Below are 26,609 nucleotides of genomic sequence, written 5' to 3'. Positions count from 1 at the left end.
CAGCATTTCTCTTACTAAGATATCCTTGCCGTATAATATACATTTGATAAGGTTGATGTGTACTCTCAAAACATTTAAGCAAGATCAATTAAAGACTATTATATGACCGTAATATATACTATGAGTTTATATCCGGCGCTCGATGAAGCATTTGAAAAGATGGATACTGTTGATGGATTTCGATTACATCAAATAAGCGACTTAAAACATCGAATAGAGAAGGATAGGGAGTTGAGACTTGGATTGTATAAAAAGTATCGCAGAGCTGTGAATGCGCTGGACGGAGTTGACACCGCGCTTGTAATATCTGGCATGGGACTCGGTGTAGCAGGTGTTGGTATATTATCAACTATAATCGCTGCGCCTATCGTACTTGGCATGGAAATAGCGGCCGGAATCTCAGGACTGGCAGGAATAACGATAAAATTTATTTCTCGTAGGTTGCAAAAGAAAGCATTAAAACATGATAATATTCGGATACTCGCCGAAGCAAAGTTGAACAGCATTGAGGATCATATTTCGACAGCAATGGCTGATTGTAAGATATCCGAGGATGAGTTTCGTTTAGTGTTATCAGAACTCATCAAATACAACATAATGAAGCAGGAGATTCGATCAAAATCTCGTAAGACCAGAGGTATTAGCGAAGACGAGAAAAAAAAGTCCATAGAACAGGGGAGGCAACAAGCGCGTCAGTTATTCCGTGCCAAAACCAAAGAACTGGTTGGAGATTAAAAATAGATTGCTTACTATCATTTGATCACATTTAGATAAATGCTTACATAAATATATAATAATGGAGAATTACAACATTTATGTTCATGGACAAAATTATTATATCAGTAATGTCAAACCAACAAATGAAGAACACAAAACATTTATGTTCATAGACAAAATTATCAAATTGAGAGAATTACCACAAGGTATATATTATATCTGTAAACCAAACAAATATGATCATCAATTACCAAGAAGAGTATATAATCTGGCCTACTTGTAAAATAATAGAGAAATTTATATCATAGAAGCATTGATTGACTCCAGGTGGTGGTGAGCTAGAGTCAATTTAACTTAATCTCATGACTATCGTTGAATCGCATAATCATTTTGGCATAAAAAATGCCACCTGTAGCAGCTGTATTGGTATATAAATCCGGCTATAGTTGCGGCAGAACCATCATTACCTATACTACTAGTTTATTTCTGACCTTGAGTTCTTCCTCCATGAAGTCATGGGAGATATGTATCTTACTACCTTTCAGATTTCGGGAAGAACCCATCACCTGAGATTTGTGTTTTGGGTGTGTGAACGTCACGAGGACTGGTCTGGGTCCCAGGGTTTTAGTCGTCAGTCTTCTTGCTGAAAGCACTCCTACATTTTCATCATGTTTCAATTTGTTTATAATAATTTCATTTATTTTTTCTTCAGTTTGGTCATAAGTTTCTCTCGTAGTTTCTTCCACATTATAAAAAATAATGTTATTTCTTTTACTTTGGCTCTCCATGTTATTTATTTTATGTGTCAAGTATGAAACTTGTTCTTTTAAGGCAGAATTCTTATTAGCCATCGCTTGGAAATCCTGTTCAATGCAATTTATCCGGTTAGAAATTGTCACTCATATCCTTTCTCATACCTCGAATTTCTTTCAGAAGTTCACTGTTACTGGGTTCGGAGTTCGGAGGTTTGGGGGTTGTCTCGTCACTCTACTTGTACCTGTATCTTCTGGGCCGGGGCCTGGGTTTAGGTTGACATCATTACCCAGCTGGATAATAAGCATAACACTCACGACGACAGCTGCTCTCACAAGCCTACCTGTACCTGCCGGCACGTGCATCATGGCGACACGCATGGCTTGAGCCAATTTCGCTCGGCGACCCATAAATGCGATAAAAGTTGAAGCAAAATTATTACTGCCAACACTTCTTCTATACGTGGCTAGATCACACCCCATACTTGTTTGTCATTAGGTTTTAATACATAAAGGGGTTATTGAAGTAGTATTGATGACTTCTACTGCATTTTCAACAGAGCTGATTTTCGTGCGTGCTCTCACCTCGCCGCCAGGTTGTAACTAAGAAACACTTATTGTATGTCAATGTACATATGTAACTATTTAGAATGAAACTGTATATATAGCTACAGATTCATTAAGAAATGAAATGCAGAGTAATGCTGCAATATAAGGCCAAGACTAGACATGTACTCTTTCTTGTATCCTTATACTTTAACTGCTGTGTGCTAGAATCATATCTGATAAACACTGCAAGCAACCAGTAGACAGTTCTGTTATAACTGAAAAACAAAACTAAATAACAGCTGGTTATTTTTGTATGATGACATGTTATAAATGTCTTAAACAATAAAAAAAATGCAACCAAATATTTGAGATTGAAACATTGTTCATATGCAATTCCAGCATGATGACATTAGATCTGGGATGATGCATAGAATGTAGAACTTCCATGCCTCTGTTTACCTCACTAAGAAACCTCCATTCATTTCTGTATCTAAAATGAACAAGTGAAATACAATACATTCTTTTGAAATACCAATGGGTTCGGTTAGTTTTTCACAATTTTAATCTCAAGATTTTTATTTACTAATTACTGACAACTAAAATGATCTAGCGTACTGGGTTGAGTGAGTTAATTGAGTAGGAACTGTATTTCCTCCATACACAATATTTGGTGTATGTTTGTATTTGTTCTCTCTGTCCAGCTCAACCGGGCATATTGTGAACTGGAGAAGAGAATCACAGAGCATGATACAGCAGCAGCCTCTGGCTTTGAGAGAACTGACATCACACTGAATGTATGTGTAAAAATCTTTTGTGTGCCTTCAGTAGTTGACATGAAGAGATAAAATTGCTACAGAATTTAATAAATCTAATGCCATTATTATTTTATCAAATACTAATAAATGTATACTAATGGAAAAAAGTAACTGTGTTTTGTATAAAGTTCAATGAAAATACGTTTATTCTGAAATTAAATAATGTATCATTTAATACGAATATAGTCATGAAGACATCTCCTCGACATTTAGGTGGTGTCTAACAATTTGTACATGCATGTTAATGCATGTAAATGCATGGTGCATTATTTGGATGTTTGCTTGTTTGTTGGAAACATGATATTCACACACATGTATTTTTAATGTGAACAACATACAATGACTGTTTAGCTATCAGGTGCTCATAAAAACACTTTTGTTTAACTGTAAATAATGCTAACACCGTGACATAGCTTGCTGAAAATCAACATCTACATGCCATGGGTATGCTGCAAACAGGAATGTTGCAAAACGAAGTTGACAGACATTTTAATGTTCATTGAAACACAATATCATCATTTGTGAGAGTGTTACTCTCTAATGAGGGTGTTACATGTGTGGCATCTCTAATGAGGGTGTTACATGTGTAGGAGGGCAACACTCATGACTTGCCATGCACTTGTCGTTGACACAATACGTAAAGCCAACAAAACAACCATATTCGGTTGGTGCATCTATGGAATTGATACCAAACTGCCACATTTACAGCTTGGACAATGCCCGGGTTGGGACCAGTTAGTGGCAGAACTGTATGCAACCGATTGTGGGAGCATACAATCTGGCCCAGACGTCAAGCTATACGTCCAACTTTGCTTTCACGTCACTGCCAGGCACGTCTAGCTTGGTTTAGACAGCATCTGAGGCTCAGAAAACAAGTTGGGGATAGTATACAGTTCACAGATGAGTCGAAGTTTCTGCCGTGCAAAGGTCTGCAGGTGTCAAGGCTAACGTTTAAGCAACCCTTTCTTGCAAATGTAGGGACGTAATATCATGTTGCAGTAGAATTATGCCCGCCTACATTGTGCATGTGTTGTAACAGGCTTTTTGAGGCAGCATAACAATTCTATACTGCCATGCCAAGCTGTTTCTCGAGACCTCTCCCCCATAGAACATGTCTGTCAGGCTGTTTTCAATCATCTCGTGTCTTCTTGTGCCACCGCTGCCTCGACTGTATCAGCGCAAATGATGGTCTCACCCGATGATGACTTGGATAATTGAGTTGTTACATCAACCCTCTTTTAGGGCGTTCCACTCTGTCTACTGTTACCATTCTGTCAATGAATTTGTTATGATAACACAATGATCGGACTAATAACCAAATATTATATTGTTATTTTCAATAGTATAACCACTATATGTGAAGAGCAGTTACTTTCTTTCATGAGTATCTATATCAGTTGTAAATGAACTAGACATTTGACTTCACATGATAAAGTACACATGTCAACTTCTCATGTTAACTTTAGACAGTCCATGATGCTGAGTTGGAACTGGAAGTCATAAAGATTGAATTCGACAAAGCTCAGGACAAACTTGCCTTCACTAAAATGAAACTTCGGGAACAGCAAATGACTCAGCCAGGTACTGCAAAAGTTTCTTAAAAATACTCTCTTGTTAAACTTGACAATTCTTTAGGTTTCTAAATTACTCTATTGAAACCATCTCCTTAAAGCTCTTTGTCTGTGAATGCAGAATGTTTGAGAATCTAGACAAATGTGTGTACACTATGAGTACAGTTCTACCATATACTTATGTTACCATTTGTTGCAATGGGCTACGTATATCTTATAGTACACAATGAAAAAGTCTCTCTTTTTTTTGTTGACTCTCTCATTCATTAGACCACGGGGGCGGTCGGAATAGATGTGAAAGTGGTGAGGGTGTAAATGATGCGAATATAATGAGGTGTGAAAGGTGTGAAGATAATAAGAGGCATGACAGATGTGAAAATAATGAGGGTGTCACATGTGAAGATATTTGGGGTGTACCAGATGTGAAGATAATGAAGGTGTAACAGATGATAAAATGTTGAACGTGTAACATGTGAAGATACTGAGGGTGTAACAGATGTGACGATACGAGGGCTGGTCAAAAGCCTGACTAACTTTAAACTGTGGGCCATAACAAAGGGAAATAGTCAATGTAATACATTGTTGAGTACTTCATTGCAAGTGTATTTGGTCTGTTGAGGCCGTTTGTATATAAGGGTCAGCCAGTTGAATGTGCTAGGCATCCAAATGGACACAGAAATGGAAAAGAACGAGTACCTAACAGTCATCAAGATTTTAACTTAAAGGGCAAGTTCACACGAAAATAAACCTATTTTTCTTGTACTTTTTCATCATGAAAAGTATTTACCTAGTAGTTTCGGAGGCAAAACAATTAAAATATCACACGTATCAAATTTATTTTATTCATAAAATCGGTTCATATTTTTCACATTTTCAGAGAGTTCTATTTCCATAATAAACACACCATGGCTTATGCCCCTTGCAATATGACGTCATTGGTGGCAATTGACAAAGGAATGACGTCATAAGACTTTATTAGACGCGTTTCACGTGGTGTATGTAGGTGTGTGGTTCTATCTTCTCAGATGCGCAGCCTAGCTATTGTTTTGTTCGGTGCCGAGCTGTCCAAGATACAACGCTAAGCACAATTACTCTAAAATTATTTCGGTTTCCAAAATCACGACTGAGAAGACAACAATGCACTGATAACATACTGTAAGATTCGCGATTATGGTTGGAAGGGTCCGTTGTATGAATTGCGCTTATTCGTTCATTTGTGTTGCGCATATTGGCTCTTGCTGAGTTGCTGTCGTCCTCCGTGAGAGTTTAGATACCTGCTGGTTCTGAAACCACAGGACCATATGTAACTAATAATAACAATAAAAAAAAACTCGCTTAAAAATTATAGACGAGGCCGAAGGCCGTTTTTGTTACTATTATTAGTTACATATGGTCCTGTGCTGAAACTGATCGGAAGCGGATGGTGTACGATCCTTATATGGAAACGGGCTAAAGGGGCAGCACTCTCATCAAGACCCTGACTGGGATGTTTTTGAAAACAAACGCCGTAAAGTTGAAGTAACTCGATCAGGTAAGTTTGCTGTTTTAGTTTATTCTAACCACAGTAGTATTTAAGAAATGTATTTTAGCAGGGGTAGGGTGATATTTGTACATAGTTTCACTTGATAATCATGAATATCCGCGATGTTGTCTCGTTCACATGTTCACTTCCTCCATGGTTATGTCGATACTCCTGATCAGCTGATCGTTGCAGTATGCAGCAAACTCCTGTTGATGGAGTAAGTTGTGTTACGTAATGTTTTAGTTTTACAGCCATTCCCGTCTGGAATTAACACATATCATCTCATTTCGGTAATTAATAAACTTTATAATAACACAGGAAAACAAATTATAAATTATATAAACTCATTCAAATTCTGTGTGTGTGTGTTTGTGTGTGTACCTAATCTTTAAATAATCATGTACAATAATTTTGATTCAGACTGTTGAAGCAAAAGTCCGCAAAAATACATTGTTGCAACATGTTTATTTTTTATATTGAGGCTTTATATATTTTTTATTCAAACAGATATCTGGTTTTGCTGGTTTGTAGCTGACAAAATATCCAGTCACTATCCAAAATCATCGCCCACCCACCACCCAAAATATTCAAATTTCATGTTCAATGCAATTTACACACATATACAATTTATAGCACATTTATACATGAAAAAAATCAAGTTACCATTTTATATTTTGTGATAGTGAGATATAGATGACAAAAGTGTTAATGTTTCTATGTTGTATCTTTCAAATATGAAGTTTCGAGCCAAGTCATGCCAGACACCGATGCCCAGAAAGTACAGGTCCCCAGTCCATCATGGTGTAAAGTCGCTGTCCAGTGTACACCAGAAGCATGGCACACCGTGCTTCACAGTATGAGGTACAAAATAATATTTTGACAATGAATAATCACACAATGTAAATACTATATGCAAATAATTTCTGTATTGCACTATTTTGTGTATCTATTATATTCTATATTGTTGTCTTTTGTTGTAAAAGTGTAGTGTGGATGACAAATGAACGTATACTGTGAATGACATATAAAAGTTTAGATCTGATACAATTTGATGTTAATTTTATATTTTTGTTTGTGCAGTGATCAACATATCCTTTCACCTATTATTAACATTGATGTCTACACAACAGATGTATATATTTGTCACCTACGTAAGGTTTTTCCATATATTTCCAGTTGTCATTTATCATTCAGAATCGTCTGTGAACGATCACATAAATTTTCTTCTCTGTACTATTTTCTATCCCAGAATGCAATATATTTTCCCCGGGCATGCGCAGTACTACGGATGTGACATCATTTTGTTTTTCTATATTAACAACAAGAGCCACACTCCGTCGCAGTGGTGACTCAGCATAACACCACTGCCACAGGCTAATTTGCATATCACGTGACCGGACTTTTCTCTTGTTTGTAAACAAACGCGCTTTTTCAGAAATCAGTATAGAACGGACTAATGCAAGTATTTGGGGGCGCTTTACATATTGTTTTGCATAACTATATAGATATGCTACTACAACTGCGACAGTGAGTTGCATGACAATATATATTTATGCATCAAAGTGACCGTGTCGCTAGCTCTCCGTTGGGCTTCGATGACAGCACGTGGAGCCGTACAACCAATGTAAACATAGGATAACTACGCAAAAACAAGTAGATTTTTACGAAGTTGCATACTTTCTCAATGAAAGTTAACCATTCTTTGACATTTGTTTATGAAAATGTGTAGACTTGTCAAACATGAAACGGATGAAAAGCATATGCAATATCTTGAATGGACTGTGAAAGATGTGACGAATCGTCACATGGCGCTGGCCTGTGGCAGAGGTACTATGCTAGCTGGCTGCCGGCCGCATGGAACTCTGGGTAGGAGAGTGAACAAGAGCCTCAATGTCGTTCAGCTGTTTCCATTGTTCTCTCAGCTGTCATTACGAATCACGGTCATTCAAAAAATCTACACAATCCTTTGCCATCCTGTTGTGTATGCAGTACAACTGTTTGTTGCTATTGTAACAATGGCTGACAGACGACATTTTAAGCCAGATCGCAATCAACACGAAGGGTTAACCAGGATACGACCTCTGACCTGCATGAAAACAACAATGGCGCCGATCGTGGCGAAGCGTCTAGCCCTGTTTCCCTCTCACAGGAATGTAACAGAAGCTCTCCCTTTTGACAGCTGCTGATAATCGACAACGGCTGCCAGACATGGGTGTCAATGTGCCCACTTTCTGGTCCAGACGGACATTAATGCAGCCTAATTGAAATATGAGGGTGATGACAGGCATCAACAGCACGGTCGCCACCACTACGATCCCTCAAAACGCTCCAGTCAGTCAAGATCAAGGCAGTGATGTGCCGCTACAGAGAGACAATTCACAGGATTTTGCTCTGATAATTCTGCTAGTGTTACAGAAAACACAGTGACAGTGTTTTCATTACAGGGAGATCGCTGAACTGAAGTCTATCGTCATGAACTTGGGACAACAATTACAGCCTCCTACAAGTACATTTACCACCACCAGTGACAACGACAACCCAGAGAGGAGTCAAGACAAGCCACAGGAGCAAGTAGAGATTTTCCCAAACAGCTAAACAGGGACGTACCCTCAGATTCACGGCCACACATACACACATTTCATTCAATCTTAAATGAGATACAAGGTAATATGTCAATCTAGCCTTGCTTCTTCTGCCAATCAGGAATTTAGACACAGTGTCAGATTGTGACAGACTTTCAACTTATGTGATGAACAGCCTTTTCTGAGGAAGGCACCGGCATTAGGTGGGATATACCTCATTAGAGACTATGGACAAGGGATGATTTCCCCTATGCTAAATTCTCTTCCCAAGACACTGTTGAATTTAGGAACAACCTGTCAGCATGCAAGGCCCCAGATGTCGTCACTAAGCAGTAGAACATGTGTCACAAGGGGTTATGTGATTGGACCCTTCGGGACGCCACCATACAGGGTGTATAGAATCAGTCCTCTAGGTGATGACAGCGAGTCAGTCCCTTCCTTACTTACCTGGTACAGCTCAGCCAACAGTTTCCAGTTCCTACACGCAGGGTACACCTATCCCTCAATTCCATAATAATCTGATCCCTTTCTCGCAGGCCGGCACGGGCCTGGTCTGGTGCAGCCACCAGTTTCCAATTCCATACCCGCAGGGTACTTCCATACTAATCTGATCCCTTTACACCCCTATACCCGCAGGGTATCCCCATTCTCGCAGGCCGGCACGGCCCTGGTTCGGCGCAGCCACCAGTTTTCCAATTCCATACTCGTAGGGTACACCTATCCCTCAATTCCATAATAATCTGTTCCCTTTACACCCCTATACCCGCAGGGTATCCCCATTCTCGCAGGCTGACACGGCCCTGGTCCGGCGCAGCAACCAGTTTCCAATTCCATACCCGCAGGGTACACCTATCCCTCAATTCCATAATAATCTGATCCCTTTACACCCCTATACCCGCAGGGTATCCCCATTCTCACAGGCCGACACGGCCCTGGTCCGGCGCAGCCACCAGTTTCCAATTACATACCTGCAGGGTACTTCCATAATAATCTGGTCCCTTTACACCCCTATACCCGCAGGGTATCCCTATTCTCACAGGCCGGCACGGCCCTGGTCCGGCGCAGCCACCAGTTTCAAATTCCATACCCGCAGGGTACACCTATCCCTCAATTCCATAATAATCTGCTCCCTATACACCCCTATTCTCACAGGCCGACACTGTCCTGGTTCAGCGCAGCCAACAGTTTCCAATTCCATACCCGCAGGGTATACCTCTCCTTCAATTCCATAATAATCTGCTCCCTTTCCACCCCTATACCCGCAGGGTATCCCCATTCTCACAGGCTGACACGGCCCTGGTCCGGTGCAGCCACCAGTTTCCATTCCATACCCACAGGGTACTTCCATAATAATCTGCTCCCTTTCCACCCCTATACCCGCAGGGTATCCCTATTCTCACAGGCCGGCACGGCCCTGGTCCGGCGCAGCCACCAGTTTCCATTCCATACCCGCAGGGTACACCTATCCCTCAATTCCATAATAATCTGATCCCTTTCCACCCCTATACCGGCAGGGTATCCCTATTCTCACAGCCTGACACGGCCCTGATCCGGCGCAGCCACCAGTTTCCATTCCATACCTGCAGGGTACACCTCTCCTTCAATTCCATAATAATCTGCTCCCCTTCCACCCCTATACCCGCAGGGTATCCCCATTCTCACAGGCTGACACGGCCCTGGTCCGGCGCAGCCACCAGTTTCCATTCCATACCCACACGATACTTCCATAATAATCTGATCCCTATACACCCCTATACCCGCAGGGTATCCCTATTCTCACAGGCCGGCACGGCCCTGGTCCGGCGCAGCCACCAGTTTCCAATTCCATACCCGCAGGGTACACCTCTCCTTCAATTCCGTAATAATCTGCTCCCTTTCCCCCCCTATACCCGCAGGGTATCCCTATTCTCGCGGTCGGCAGGGCCCGGGTCTGGCGCAGCCACCATTTTCCAATGCCATACCCGCAGGGAACACCTATCCTTAAGATTTGCTTGTCGTGTGATCCCCCTGAAGATCCTTTGTGTCCTACCTTACTGACTTATCAACCAAAGTAGCCAACTGCATCATCATATTCAGCTGTCTCAGACCTTCGAATCGACTTGCGCATGTGGAACCCTTTCCTCTCACAGTGGAACGGCATAGCAGTATTTCATGACGTTGAAGTGACATCCGCCTCACACTTGAACCGATATACTGACACTGCTGCAACGGTTGGCCATGGTGGATACTTCAACATATTCAATGGGGCCTGGTTTGCAGAGAATGGCCATCAGATGTTACAATTCCTGGAGCACGAATCCAGGGCATTCATGGAGCTGTATCCAATCATGGTTGCTGCTAATTTTGTGGACATTAGTGGACACAGACGAGTGCTATTTCATTGCGACAACCAGGCCACCGTGTTAATTATTAAAGGAAGATTATGGCTTTGATGAGAACACTGACTTGGACGGCAGCTAGAATAATTTTGTTCTGTTAGCTCAACATGTTCCCGGAATACACAACGAACTTGCTGATTCTCTATCTCCGTTCCACATGGTGAATTCTGCAGAGTGGTGCCGCAGACAGATGTACTTCCGCAACAGTGCCCACCCAGCTCAGACATCATGTGGCAGCAGCTATCAGTCAGGGTACTAAATCTGCATACACTACAGGCTCGATGTGCTATGTAATTTACTGTTGAAATTCAGCATGGTCAGCAACCTGTGAATCCAGTCCACCCTCTCACCAATAAGTGAGACTATATATTTCGTAGCCCATTGTTTTTTTGGAGTGCTATAACTGAAACATGACACAGTGGATTTATTTGGCCGGTATCGAGTTCATGTACCTCCAAGCTGGTATCAAGACCCTTTTTGACGATGTATCTTCAGGAGCTGTACACAGACTACAGACTTTATTAGGAGGTCACAAGAAATGCAATCAATATCTACAAAGTAGCGCTTGCCTATAACTTACAGTGTTTTATGTAAACTAGTGGCTCAGTTACAAGTAGGCGTGTTTGGATATTTCAACAATCTGGCAATGCAATGTATGTGCATAACTGCCTATTTTGGATTTCTCCGTCGTGGAGAATTTACTTGTGCCTCGTCGTTTGATCCAGATGTACATCTAACAGCGAGTGATGTGCAATTTGAACAGACACAACATAAGTGCATCCTAACCTTAAAGCTTCCAAACAGATCCCTTCAAAAGGGTGTGCAACCCACATGACTGAACTGTTATTCCTATCGGTGCTACTAACACTCATCAGTGCTTCCTGACACCGTTCAATCTAGTTCTGTGACATAACTTGGATGTTATAACTCATTGGATTCAGTATTTAATTCTCATATGTATATATTTAACATTATCATCTTCACTCATCACTCATTTTATACTTTCTTATCACTTTGGGGGCTCTCGGTTTTTTACCTCGTTTTGGGCTTGCAAGCTAATCATTCTGTAAACTATCATTATATGGCTTGCGGCCCCAAAAGTATTTTCATTTTCACTCATACCCGCAGGGTATCACCCTTTCTACATATTTCCATTTTATCTTTTTAGATCTACCCGCAGGGTTCTAAGTCATTTTCATATATATTTCAAATTTACTTATGCAGGGCTGCCTTTTTATACTACTTACCAGCAGCGTAAGTTACCTTTCCAACACCGAGTCAGCCCCCGAATCTTATGCCAAGTATTGTATATAATAAACATTTGACCGTACTCAATTGTTTTGTTGTCACTGCACAAATACACAGTTAACTGATGATATTTGTATTCAGGCATCCAGTGACAAGCCTGACACTGCTGCAGATTATTACCACCTTCTTTTACAATTATTTAGTCAGTGTACATATTATTTTGACAAATCTATGTTAAAATTATTTTTATATATTTCAGGTCCCACAATGATATGGAAGAGTATAAATGCGACAAAACCCTTTCCATATTCATATGAAATCTCTGTAAAAAACAGTTGATGGTACGATTCTGACTAAATCATGAGCATGTGTTAATGAATCGCTATCAAATAGTGATAATACCAGGTGTTCACGAAAGGTGAGAGTATCCTGCCCCACCGATGTCACAAGAAATCCCTGGTGTTGAGATCCATTTTCATTGTGTGCAAATTGTGTTTATTTTCATGCAGAGTTACAAGTCATAAAATATTAGAGTGTCTTGTGAGGTACAGTGCTTCAGAGAACAAGAGAGCTGTACTTTTGAAATAGTCAACCAGTGCACTAACAAGTTACCACTGAGCATTCAGCCAGTGCTTGTGATATTTTCTTCAGTCTTTTCCCCGGCCTTCGCCCTTGCCCAAAACTACCTGATCCAGCATCAGCCATCCTGTATTACAGAAACTTATCAAATGAAACAGCAAAGGCTGATTGTTGTCAGAGACCATAAAACAAGATTTCAATGAAAAAAGTTTATTTTAATGAGCATAGAGAAAAACTTTCCATACATCAGATGGAAATCTTTCATGAATCACCTCGACAACACAAGATGGAATAACTTTTCTCTGATTCTTCAACTATTTCTGCAAATCCCCAAAGTGAACCTCTTGTTTATGAGGTGTAGATAGATTCTGAAATGAAAAAGTGTCTTTTATCAGTCAAAACTATGCACAACATTACACAAAAATATCATACCATTTACATATATATTTTTGTCATTAAATCTGGAGGGATGCTTATATAAGAAGTAACTTGTATTGATGTTATATGCATAATTTTTATTACATGTTAATAATTCAATAAATACCAAAACAGTTTATAGTTCTATCATGTTGACATGATGTGTTTATTACTGTAGGTTTGAATACTTCTTGAAATATTGTGGGCATGTTTCAATATCACTGATGTAATTTAATAACCTTACAAGTTACATATGCTTTCACAACTTGCTGGCAAATAAACATTTATGGTACTCCAATCTCTTATTTTACTTGTCAGATTTGTTTGTTGTGCATGATAGATCTTAAAATGCATAATAAAAAAAATTGATGAAAGTAAATCATATTATATGTTTTCTAAACTTTATTTCAAGTGTTAATATAAAAAAGGGTGGTGGGTTAGCCTTGTGGTGAAAGTGTTCGATCATCACACTGAAGACCCAAGTTCGATTCCCCACATGGGCACAACATGTGAAGCCCTTTTCTGGTGTCCCCCAGTTGTGATATTGCTGGAATATTGCTAAAAGCAGGGTAAAACCCTACTCACTCACTCATATAAAAAAATGATTGCATATTTCATTTGCATTTTAGGGGGTGGTTGTTACAGACGTTTTGCTCAAAAGGTCAGGTTGGGAGGTCCAAATTTCCAAACAAAGATTTACAATTTCAAATATTTTTCACTACTTTTCAACAAGTTTTACTTATAGTTTCTTAGATAATTTATATGTATTGATTGTGACAGTAAATGAGCTTTTTGTAAACATTTTACATATATCTCGTCCACTCAGTTAAACAACCCACTGTTTTTAATAATTAATTATATATTAGATATCTCTTCTTTTTTTATAGTTTCTAAACATTTTTTTTTAAAATCTGGCACCATAATAGATGATAAATAGTTTCCCTGCAAAGTTGCAATGCATTTTCTATGAATGGTTGTCAGAACAAACCAATAACCAATTATCTATTAAATAGAATAAGATACTGTAGGCCTACTGCAGTAACTGGTTTCAAACACTAAACAAATCAATTGAGTGATCTATCTTTTCACTTTCAAATGGGGACGGTGTGAAGTGTGAAGTACGACATCCAATTACTTATCAATAAATATGGCAGGTATTTTGACCTCGGATGGGGAAAAATCAAAGAGAATCTTTTTTTCCCCCAGTACGTTTCCACTTGGCAACCGACTTTAGAAACGTACTGGGACATACCCCATTTTCGTGTTACTCTAAGCATATGGTCTCGTCATCAGCTGGTAGGCCTAATGTTTAATCTTGTTGAGACAACGTTTGGCGACAGATCGTATTTGTTTCTTGATATTGGCAAGTAGCATTGATCTGTAGCCTATAGGTGGTGGGAATAGTTACACCTAATACAAACTCAGATTGACGACAATGCCTATACCGGCGATAGGGTCGTAACAGGGTGTGACAGGATGAATAGGCCTGCTGACGAAGCATGCGGGTCACCAGGCGTGACAAAAATCTCTTAGAATATTACGTTTCCGCTTCTGAAAACGTAATAATGAGCATATAGGTAGTTTAGGTATACACACATCAAAGTGTTATTCTTACCACGTTGTCACTGGTAGGCCTAATTGTGTAGATGTCGAGTAGGGGCCGGGTGACAAATTAGGTGATGTGGGTCTTCTCTTGTTTCCACTTGATTTTCATCGTTTCCATACCGCGAAGGTTGCTCGTTTCGGTTCAAAATCGTATGGTTTTGCGATTTCTTGAAGGGTCAAGGGAACTTCTTCGGACCAGGCAAGGTATCGGATGCCATGTTGTCTCACCATAAACTGGTACTTGATATCTTTTGCGTTGTGACAAGACAGGGACCCAGTTAAATTGGCACCAATTACGTCATAACCTAAGGGGGATAACTCAGGCCTGTTTAGCTCGGAAAACGAAGGCCTCATAACGGCATGACATTTTCACACTTATTGTGAGCTCGCTACATTGACTGTGAGAAAAATGAGTGTATATTTTCTAACACTGATACTAACTCATTCTAAAATTCCGTTTTGTTTAAAATAAGAAAGAAAGTGATTTTTGCGTGTACACTTCCCCTTTAAGCGAAAAGTGCTCCCCAAGAAATTCATGACCGCATATAAACATTTGGCAGCTATGTGATGATGACCCTAGGTCTGGACGTCCCTCAACTTCCAACAATGAAGATTCAATCAAGGAGATAGAAAAAACTTCTACTGTCAGATAGATGTGGAAGTGGTGAGGGTGTAAAAGATGTGGAAGTGGTGAGGGTGTAATTGATGTGGAAGTGGTGAGGGTGTAATAGATGTGGAAGTGGTGAGGGTGTAATAGATGTGGAAGTGGTGAGGGTGTAATAGATGTGGAAGTAGTGAGTGTGTAATAGATGTGGAAGTGGTGAGGGTGTTATAGATGTGGAAGTGGTGAGGGTGTAATTGATGTGGAAGTGGTGAGGGTGTAATAGATGTGGAAGTAGTGAGGGTGTAATTGATGTGGAAGTGGTGAGGGTGTAACACATGTGGAAGTGGTGAGGGTGTAACAGCTGGTGAGGGTGTAACAGCTGGTGAGGGTGTAATTGATGTGGAAGTCGTGAGGGTGTAACAGATGTGGAACTGGTTAGGGGGTGAGGGTGTAATAGATGTGAAGTGGCGAGGTGTAATAGATGTGGAAGTGGTGAGGGTGTAACAGATGTGGAAGTGGTGAGGGTGTAACAACTGGTGAGGGTGTAATTGATGTGGAAGTGGTGAGGGTGTAATAGATGTAGAAGTGGTAAGGGTGTAATAGATGTGGAAGTGGTGAGGGTGTAACAGATGTGGAAGTGGTGAGGGTGTAACAACTGGTGAGGGTGTAATTGATGTGGAAGTGGTGAGGGTGTAATAGATGTAGAAGTGGTGAGGGTGTTATAGATGTGGAAGTGGTGAGGGTGTAACAGATGTGGAACTGGTGAGGGGATGATGGTGTAATTGATGTGGAAGTGGTGAGGGTGTAAGAGATGTGGAAGTGGTGAGGGTGTTATAGATGTGGAGGTGGTGAAGGTGTAACATTGGTGGTGGTGTAACCGGGATGAGGGTGTAATAGATGTGGAAGTAGTGAGGGTGTAATTGATGTGGAAGTGTTGAGGATGTAATTGATGTGGAAGTGGTGGAGGTGTAACAGATGTTGAAGTGTTGAGGGTGTAATTGATGTGGAAGTGGTGAGGGTGTAATAGATGTAGAGGTGGTGAAGGTGTAACAGTGGTGATGGTGTAATAGATGTGGAAGTAGTGAGGGTGTTATTGATGTGGAAGTGTTGAGGGTGTAATTGATGTGGAAGTGTTGAGGGTGTAATAGATGTGGAGGTGGTGAAGGTGTAACAGTGGTGATGGTGTAACCGGGATGAAGGTGTAATAGATGTGGAAGTGGTGAGGGTGTAACAGCTGGTGAGGGTGTAATTGATGTGGAAGTCGTGAGGGTGTAACAGATGTGGAACTGGTGAGGGGGTGAGGGTGTAATAGATGTGAAGTGGCGAGGTGTAATAGATGTGGAAGTGGTGAGGGTGTAACAGATGTGGAAGTGGTGAGGGTGTAACAACTGGTGAGGGTGTAATTGATGTGGAAGTGGTGAGGGTGTAATAGATGTAGAAGTGGTAAGGGTGTAATAGATGTGGAAGTGGTGAGGGTGTAACAGATGTGGAAGTGGTGAGGGTGTAACAACTGGTGAGGGTGTAATTGATGTGGAAGTGGTGAGGGTGTAATAGATGTGGAAGTGGTGAGGGTGTAACAGATGTGGAACTGGTGAGGGGATGAGGGTGTAATTGATGTGGAAGTGGTGAGGGTTAAGAGATGTGGAAGTGGTGAGGGTGTTATAGATGTGGAGGTGGTGAAGGTGTAACAATGGTGGTGGTGTAACCGGGGTGAGGGTGTAATAGATGTGGAAGTAGTGAGGGTGTAATTGATGTGGAAGTGGTGGAGGTGTAATTGATGTGGAAGTGTTGAGGGTGTAATTGATGTGGAAGTGGTGAAGGTGTAACAGTGGTGATGGTGTAACCGGGATGAGGGTATTAGATGTGGAAGTAGTGAGGGTGTAATTGATGTGGAAGTGTTGAGGATGTAATTGATGTGGAAGTGGTGGAGGTGTAACAGATGTTGAAGTGTTGAGGGTGTAATTGATGTGGAAGTGGTGAGGGTGTAATAGATGTGGAGGTGGTGAAGGTGTAACAGTGGTGATGGTGTAACTGGGATGAGGGTGTAATAGATGTGGAAGTAGCGAGGGTGTAATTGATGTTGAAGTGTTGAGGATGTAATTGATGTGGAAGTGGTGGAGGTGTAACAGATGTTGAAGTGTTGAGGGTGTAATTGATGTGGAAGTGGTGAGGGTGTAATAGATGTAGAGGTGGTGAAGGTGTAACAGTGGTGATGGTGTAATAGATGTGGAAGTAGTGAGGGTGTAATTGATGTGGAAGTTTTGAGGGTGTAATTGATGTGGAAGTGGTGAGGGTGTAACAGATGTGGAAGTGGTGATGGTGTAATTGATGTGGAAGTGTTGAGGGTGTAATAGATGTGGAAATAGTGAGGGTGTAATTGATGTTGAAGTGGTGAGGGTGTAACAGATGTTAAAGTAATGAGGGTGTAACAGATGTACAAGTGGTGATGGTGTAACAGATGTGGAAGTGGTGATGGTGTTATAGATGTGGAATTGGTGATGGTGTTATAGGTGTGGAAGTGGTGAGGGTGTAACAGATGTGGAAGTGGTGAGGGTGTAAAAGATGCGGAAGTGGTGAGGGTGTAAGAGATGTGGAAGTGGTGAGGGTGTAAGAGATGTGGAATTGGTGAGGGTGTGATAGATGCGGAAGTGGTGAGGGTGTAACAGATGCAAAAGTAATGAGGGTGTAACAGATATGGAAGTGGTGAGGGTGTAATACATGTGGAAGTGGTGAGGGTGTAATACATGTGGAAGTGGTGAGGGTGTAACAGATGTGGAAGTGGTGAGGGTGTAACAGATGTGGTAGTGGTGAGGGTGTAACAGATGTGGAAGTGGTGAGGGTGTAACACTAACAGATGTGGAAGTGGTGATGGTGTAATTGATGTGGAAGTGGTGAGGGTGTAATAGATGTGGAAGTGGTGAGGATGTAACAGATGTGGAAGTGGTGAGGGTATAATACATGTGGAAGTGGTGAGGGTGTAATACATGTGGAAGTGGTGAGGGTGTAATACATGTGGAAGTGGTGAGGGTGTAATTGATGTGGAAGTGGTGAGGGTGTAACAGATGTGGAAGTGGTGAGGGTGGAAGTGGTGAGGGTGTAATTGATGTGGAAGTGGTGATGGTGTAATTGATGTGGAAGTGGTGAGGGTTTCACAGATGTGCAAGTAATGAGGGACTCACAGATGTGTATTTGCTGTATTCACTACAGGTGTGAATGGAGGACCTGGTGATCTTCCTGGATTGAAGGTGATGGTTAGAGAGCTAGATGAAGTTCTTTTAAGAGACGTCGGCAACAAAATCAAAGAATCTGGCAAGTAAGCACCCTTGGGATAGAGCTGTACGATGCATAGGGAGCAGACAACTAGTTCACATTACTGGAGCTTGTTGGGATGAATAAGAGAATATGAGAGTGTATTATGTATCATATGGCATAAAGACCGGTGTACAGCTCATGTCAGAAATCTGGTGAAGTTTAGCAAAGAGGTTTGCAGAGAGTAGTTGTATGGGCCATGTTCGTCAGCTTAACTCTGGGGACACTAAAGCACATGTACATGTAGCACATATATTGTCTCCTTACGCAAGTGACTTTGTTTGAAATATATGCCTATGTTCACCCAGCAGTAAAATGGGTACCTGTAGGTTGAGATGGTATTGTGACTGCAACTTATATACTCCCCAGGGAGATAAGAATGAAAATTATCCCTTTATTGTACTCTTTCCAGGTGGCCTCTCATAATTGACACCAGTGGCCAGGCTGCAATTTTCCTGCGTTACCGAGACACCAACTATGTGAATGCTCTCCGCCCTGCCGATGTGGAGCCTGACCGCCTCAGAATAGCGCTGCTTGGTGCTGTCAGGTCTGTTTGATCTCACCAGCTTTTGCTTTAACTTGTTTCAAACTTACAACTAGTAATCTGGTAACATCTCACTAACATCTGGTAAGTCAGCCTAAGGGCATTCTGGATTATCCAGTGTATTTTATCTTCATTCTATTTCGATAAATAACCTGGACCCATTACCTATCAAAGCTTTTATTCCAGAGTTTGTTTGTTTTGTTTGTTAGTTTGGTGTTTAAAGCCGCACTCAGCAATATTCCAGCTATATGACGGCGGTCTGTAAATATTTGAATCTGGACCAGACAATCTAGTGATTTAAACATCGATCTGCACAATTGGGATATAGTGACATGCATCAACCAAGTCAGCGAGCCTAGCCACCCGATCACATTAGTCACCTCTTTCGACAACCAAAGTTGTACAAAGTAAAGCAAGCATGGATTGCTGGAGACCTATTCTACCTCGGATCTTCACAGGTCCCGATTCGGAAGTGTCGTCTCTTTTATCACTTTTAAATATTCCTCATGAGAGTTATTGCATTGAATAGGTTTCAGAACAAAGAAACCATATTGGATTGATCCAGGGTATTGTCATAAGGGAATAGAGATATAAATCTGTAATAGGCGCTCCCTAAAGGCTGTAAAAGGCACCCAGTGACAGTAGAACTATAAAAATGGATGACAAAACGTCTGATGTTTTACTGCGGTGGTTTGCATTCCGTTCTCTTCTCCCTGTGCAGTATTCTTTTGTCTCTATGTTCTTGGAGGCTCCTGACCGAGTTCTAATTATAGATAAAGCACAAAGGGTGAAGTTTGATTTAAAGTTTATTTATAACAAAAATAAACAACAACAGGGGGCAAAACCTTCCTCCACTAAATTATAACCTGCATATTTTCCCCCCTTCCCTACCTACATAACACAATTCAACATTCTTCCTTAATCTTGCTCTTATAACCACCCTTCTAACGTAACTCCCAAAAGTAAACCGTCCCCAAACATATCTCCTAATCAAACATCCCATTTATCCAAACGAAAGCAGTATAAAAAATAATAAATGGTCCTGATTCAGGGCGCGTGAGTCGACTCTTCCTTACCAGATACTGGTGAGCAAAGAGTGACGGTTCCCTACCCAGCCAACACGCAGATCATGTGACCAGGAAAATGGACACAACCACTTGGCCCTCCCAATCATGACTTCCGCATAGCCGAGCATGCACGGAGTGTGACATTGTCACATCTTCCCATCCACTAAGCATGGGCATAAGCTACTACAACAAGGTCTACCAAGATAGGAATAAGGTCAGCCGTTCATATATCAATTTACCCACAATGCAATCATCCCCAGTTAACCATAATACATTTGATAATCAAGGATGGCTTCAGGGCTATGAGGGAGGATTACCTGCAGGTACAGAATGTGTAAAGAGGGTCCAAACTTCTTGCTGTTATCCATGTTGTTTTGTTTTGTCATGTTGAAATGATTGGTTCTACAGTGCTACTTGTGCACATTAACTCTTGGTATTTTTCAGGTTTGGGAAACCACTTGTACTGGACATGATGGAAATTGACATGTTTGAGACATTTTCTGACCGAATGGATATCATTCAGGAGGGACTTATGGCCTCTGTACTAGACAAAACAATACTACAGAATCACAGGTATTGACCAATTCATATGTAAAAGTATAGTTACCGTCACCACAGATGTGTGGATGTGAGTTAGTCACTATAGCTACCATCAGCATGGATGTGTGGATGTGAGGCAATCAGTATAGCTACCATCACCACAGATGTGTGGAAGTGAGTTAGTCACTATAGCTACCATCAGCATGGATGTGTGGATGTGAGGCAATCAGTATATCTACCTACATAATCCAGTCGGACAACATCTCAGTCACCTGGTACATCAAAATGCTGGGATCCACCAAGTCAATGTCGCTGTGAGTGGCAAACGTCTGAGGCTTGCATCACTTAGGGCTTTCCTCTCTCATTAAGCTGACATGCCATGATATAACTGGAATATTGTTCAAATCTGGGTTTAACTAAACTCACTCACTCACTCACTCACTCACTCACTCACTCACTCACTCACTCTGCATCTGCATCTGCATCTTCAATGGTGTTGGTAGTGTTGATATCGAATGTTTGCACTGTTTACACCTCTGGGCTAAGGAGTGCACTTCGAAGATCTACAGGTGGCAGAACGTCGTAATATGGAAGCAAGTCCATATCAACAACCTTGAATTTAAGTTGGTCATTCTGGAGGTGTCCAATTGGGCAGAGTTCCTCTGTGCGTCATGCCTCATGATCCAGTCAGACAACATCAGTTGTATGGTATATATATCATGGGCTCCACCAAGTCTATGTCAATGTAAATTTTGTCACTGTAGATTGATTTCTTCTGGCTGAACAACCCCTGGAACATTGAGGTTTGAACAATGCAGATTCTCGGGATAAAAAATGTCCAATCTGCCCATTCAGAACATGCCGTCCACTAACCACCAACGACTGCTTTTGATCGCACCCTATTGGTCAACTCGGGAGTTGGTTCACAACGCTGTTTCAACACGCACAAAGAAAGTTTCACCATCTTCTACTGCAGGACAATCTTCTCCTCCAGCCACACTCCCACCTGCTGAACCCCTCACCCCTCCATTTTTGCATCTGGCTCATCTCCTCGCTTTTTGCCAAAGGGTGTTTGAAGAGAGTAGCCAAGACCATCACTGAGGCTCACCGTCCCTCTACTAAGACCCTATACGACCACAAATGGAAAGTGTTCAAAGCCTACTGTCAAGCCCATGACCAAGCCAACTGCCACTTCTCCTCAACAGGTTGCCAAATATCTGCAACATTTGCAGCCTAAATGGTCTACTTTGAGTACCTATCTCGCGATGATCAACTCCAACATTGCCAGTAAAACATGACCACCTCCGTGGTCTAGTGGTAGAGTGTCCGCCAAGAGAGTAGAAGGTGAAGGGTTCGATCTCCCGCTGCATCATACCGAAAGATGGTAACCTGCCTTAAGCTCGACATTAGGGGCATGTCTGATTGGGGTATTCATGTTATAACTGTGGCATAATAACTCGGTGGGCATGCACTATAAAATTGGCATTAGTCCGGACTAGTTCACACACACACACACACACACACACACACACACATACACACACACACTGGGAAGGTCTTTCTGGGCCTTCGCAGGGGCGGTCAGGTAGCCTAGTGGTTAAGGCGTTCGCTCGTCACACCGTCGATTCCCAGTATGGGTACAATGTGTGAAGCCCATTTCTGGCGTCCCCCTCCATGATATTGCAGGAATATTGCTAAAAGTGGTATAAAACCATACTCACTCACTCACTCTGGGCCTTTGCTTTGATTTCATCGCGAAGAACCAGCTTCCGGGACAGCCAGACCTTTTGTTTAGAATCCCATCGCTGGCATTCATCTTAGGCCCAGATGACCATGAAGATATCTCTGTTAGAGCACTCTGTATCTTCCTCAAGGCTGCAAGACCACTTCAGCACATTAACAACTTCTTCGGCCGCTACAACGGAAGTCTTCCATACTAGTCTCAGTTCGGCTTTGCTCATCTTTTCTGTGAGCCTTCTCCTTTGCTGGATTGCTTCCTCTGGTGACATCCACTCCACTCTCTAAACGACTCTAGCCTTCGCCTCTATCATGGAGGGCTGCTTTTGGAAGTCGGATACTGTCTTCACTTTCCATTATCTACATGACATCTCTGTCAAAGACATTCAGGGCCTCCACCAGTTCGGTACCTTTGTCCTGGCGCAACAGGTGACGACTGCACACCAGCACAGAAAGACGATATGCATACCCGCTCCTGCTATTCAGTACTCCGTATCTTGTACATAAATAATAAATCTTGGAACTTTCACTCCTGTCTTTTTGTCTCTATTATATGGGTTCCCAGACTGAGTACCAATTGGAGGGTGAGACATCTAGTCTGTAGAGACCTGGGATTCAACATTGAACTCCCCGCAAGGAGTGGTGTCCTGAGCGGGTACCTGCTCACCTCTGCCTTCAGCATGTGAAATATCAGAATTGGTTCAAAAATCCTCTTATGGATAGTGTCGATCATTTCTCTTCACGACTTAGCTTGCTTCAGTTGCTCAGGCGTGATTGATGGCTTTTAAAAAGCGTTAAAAGAGATGCCGATCTGTCCTACCCTATTGTCCGTCGGAGATCTGATGTGGTCTGTCTCGAAGAATTGATTGACTGGAAACCCTTCGACATCATAGGCAGAATAGATTGATATTTACAGCTACACAGCTGTTCATGAAACGATGTCCTGCTTGAAAAAACTATATGATGTATCTTGTACTCGATTTCCTACTGTTTTGTCCCACTAACGTATAGGGATCATATTGCCCATTATGGTGTGTTTACCCTGTCGCGAGTTCTTTACGACGTTAGGCAGTTTTATGACTTTTTTTGTGTCACTGTTCAGCACCAGCTTCCTCGTGTGTCTCACAGTTGTAGTTTGAGATAGGCTAAGTTTACAAAATTGTAAACTTTACAAGTAAATTGTATATTTTATACTCATAAGTTATATCCCTTCCCGACCATCCCCACATCACAGCTACTCTTGCCTGTGAGCTCTAAGAGAATAATGGGACAGTGGCAGTCATGTGACCATTTTCGTGTTAGTCGCTATGCACAGTATCACAGTGCATGACACATTTTTTTTTTAGTTGTGATACTGGGATGTGTTCTGGGTAATTGCTTTTGGGACCTGGAAACTTTGTTCAAACACGTTTCCATAGAAGTATCCAAAGAAGAAGAAAGAAATGCTTAGCATGACACAGGATAAGTACATAAATATACAATTTAATTGTAAAATTTACAATATTTTTATTGCTGAAATATTTCAGTGTCCACAATCCCTCAAATGGTTTTGAATACTCTAATGGCAAAGACAAAAAACAAGAGTCACTGCTTCACTATGTCTATAACTTGACTTTCTGTTTGCAAGGTACTTGAGTCTGCTGAAGGACAGCGATGGAGAGGAATATAGCAAGACAAGATTTAATGATCTCCGCACACAGAACTTCCGCTTCTTTATTGTCACCAAGAATCCCTTCCCTCCTGAAGATCTGATGGAACTGACCTTTCCTATAAGGGTTTTTGTCCCCACATGATCCAGAATTAACATGGAACAACTAACAGATCTCTAAACAAGTTGTAATAAAGGCAGTATCTAAAAGGGACCAGTGTAGTAAGTTATTTATTATTCAATAAAACTTTGCACAATATCCCTACTTACTCAGCCCATTACACACACACTTCTCTCACAGATGTAACCCCTACATAAATCAATCAACATATCTTCTGTTGATCCTTTGATGGGGAGGAATGATCCGTTGATTTACTTTTTGGTCTGATCACTCCTCTTGCTGGCCTGTCAGGAGCATATGACACACATTTCACCTCACTTCAAACCTGGATTTAGATATAGTAGTGCTACCGCTAATTATACCTGTAATATATTCATTAACTGAGCTTGAGGTGAATGACGACACATACACTGGTGGAGGGTTATACCAGGAAACATGGATGACAACCAGGGAGTAGTGATCGTATTATCCACACAATCTGAAATCCGAAAATGCTTTCAGTGATATATGAACTGCTCCTCAATCCCCTCGAATCTTTTAAAATAACATGTTTCCTCGTTGTATCATATGCCTTTACTAGATCGAAAAAGATTGATACAGTTTGTTGTTTGTTGACAATGAAATTTTTTATGAATGGTTATAAACGCACCAAATGGTCAATGGTACACTGGATGTCACTGATTAGGTTATTGGTCTCCAAGTACCAGACTAATCGATTGTTGACTATGCGCCTGATGGTTTTACAAACACAGCCTGTTAATGATATTGAACGTTAATTGGATGGATCTGTATGGTCCCGTCCAGGCTTCGGAATAGGAATAATAATAACATTGAGCCAAAGGATAATTTCCGGTTGTCCATATTTTATCAAATATATTGAGCCAAGTTTCCAAACATGAATCAGGCAAGTGTTTCAGGAGCTGATAGTGGATGTTGTTGGCTCCTGCTGCAGTGTCATGAGCTTACCCTAGGGCAGTATATGATTCATGGAGCAAATGTTTTTAGTTGTACTTCATTATCAGAGTTAAAATTGACATTTTTTCTTTTCCTGCTTTGTAATTGAGGATTATAGTTTGCCGAAGTGTCACAAAGTTTGTTGGCAATTTCAGATTTGGTCATTAAAAGTGTATTACCATCTTTGAGATTGTGAACTCCAGATATGGATCCTTTGCCCTTAATCTTTTGAATCATGTTCCATACCTTGGACATGGATGTGTGGGAATTTATTTTTGATACACAGTTCCTCCAGGATTGACGTTTATTTTTGTTTAAAGGTTCGTCTCACATTGGGGCCCATGATTTTAAGGTCATTCAAGTTGTGGGGTGTAGGCGGAATATTTCTCAGCTTTTCTAGCTTGTTTACAATTATTATCAAACTATGGTTTATGTATATGAGCGTTTGCAGAGGACTTAGGAATGCATCCGTCTCCAATAGCATTTAATATATCTGAAAAAAAGTTGTATAGGATCAGGAACATTCATGAAACTGTGGGGTTTTAGTTTTTCGGAACAGAGTGTTTGGAATAAAGACCAATTGGCCTTTGTAAAGTTCAACCTTGGTAAAGGTGGTTCGTCAGATGGATTAATGGTTGTAAGTATTGTTGGAAAATGAAAGGTCAAGGGCAGAGTATGTGCCAGTGGCAGGATGAAGATAGGTATTAGAACCATCGTTTCGTTTGTTTGTTGTTTAATGCCGCACTCAACAATATTTCAGCTATATGGCGGCGGTCTGTAAATAATCGAGTCTGGACTAGACAATCCAATCCAGATTTGACATCATAAGCAAAAATCCACATAATTGGGATCGATGACATGCATCAACCATATCAGGGAACCTGACCATCCGATCCCGTTAGTCCCTCTAATGACAATCATAGCTGCCTGTTACGGCAAGTATGGGATGCTGAAGACCTTGACTACCCCGAATCTTCAAGGGTCTATTAGAACCATCATTGAAGATACATCAATCATTATTTGAGAAAAAAAGCTTCAAAGACTTTTCCCTTATTATTAGTATCAGTACTCCCCCATAGGGGATTATGATCGTTTAAATCGTCCACGATGATACAGGGCTTCGGGAACTGACCGTACAAAGTCTGAAGATCTGATTGACGGATAGTTGAGGAAGGTGAAAGATACAGTGAACAGTGTAAACACAATGTTCAAAGTAATGTCAATGCGCATGTTGACGGGGAATTAGCTCTTGGGGGAATAAAGGACAAGATCGACATCACTGTCCCGGAACACTTTATGCACAACATGTAAACAATAAACAACAATTGCACAATGAGCGGAATACCTGCT

General features: G+C 41.2%; 1 protein-coding gene and 2 long non-coding RNA genes across 4 annotated transcripts in view; 2 read left to right on the top strand and 1 right to left on the bottom strand.

Moving 5' to 3' along the window:
* The window catches only part of LOC124110919 (IQ motif and ankyrin repeat domain-containing protein 1-like), a 354,922-nt gene extending 330,473 nt beyond the window's left edge, over positions 1-24,449 (top strand). For both annotated transcript variants that reach the window (XM_046470397.2, XM_046470398.2), the window contains 6 exons: positions 2,720-2,812; positions 4,300-4,414; positions 18,547-18,652; positions 19,061-19,195; positions 20,704-20,832; positions 24,164-24,449. In XM_046470397.2, coding sequence (XP_046326353.1) covers positions 2,720-2,812; positions 4,300-4,414; positions 18,547-18,652; positions 19,061-19,195; positions 20,704-20,832; positions 24,164-24,329 — 744 coding nt within the window. In that variant the 3' untranslated portion in view covers positions 24,330-24,449. The remainder of the gene's footprint in view (positions 1-2,719; positions 2,813-4,299; positions 4,415-18,546; positions 18,653-19,060; positions 19,196-20,703; positions 20,833-24,163) is intronic.
* Positions 6,086-13,425, top strand: LOC125382048. Its single transcript, XR_007222209.1, has 2 exons — positions 6,086-6,787; positions 12,394-13,425. It is a non-coding gene; the product is annotated as an uncharacterized LOC125382048 (long non-coding RNA).
* Positions 13,023-15,030, bottom strand: LOC125382046. The gene is made up of 2 exons (XR_007222206.1): positions 14,746-15,030; positions 13,023-13,081 (listed from the first exon to the last, which is right to left on the bottom strand). It is a non-coding gene; the product is annotated as an uncharacterized LOC125382046 (long non-coding RNA).
* Positions 24,450-26,609: the final 2,160 nt, after the last annotated feature.

This window comes from Haliotis rufescens, unplaced genomic scaffold (assembly GCF_023055435.1).
Source record: "Haliotis rufescens isolate VD_foot unplaced genomic scaffold, xgHalRufe1.0.p SCAF_2, whole genome shotgun sequence".
Classification (NCBI taxonomy): Eukaryota; Metazoa; Mollusca; class Gastropoda; order Lepetellida; family Haliotidae; genus Haliotis; species Haliotis rufescens.
Note: the sequence above shows the minus strand (reverse complement) of the source record. Positions and strands in the feature narration are given on the sequence as shown.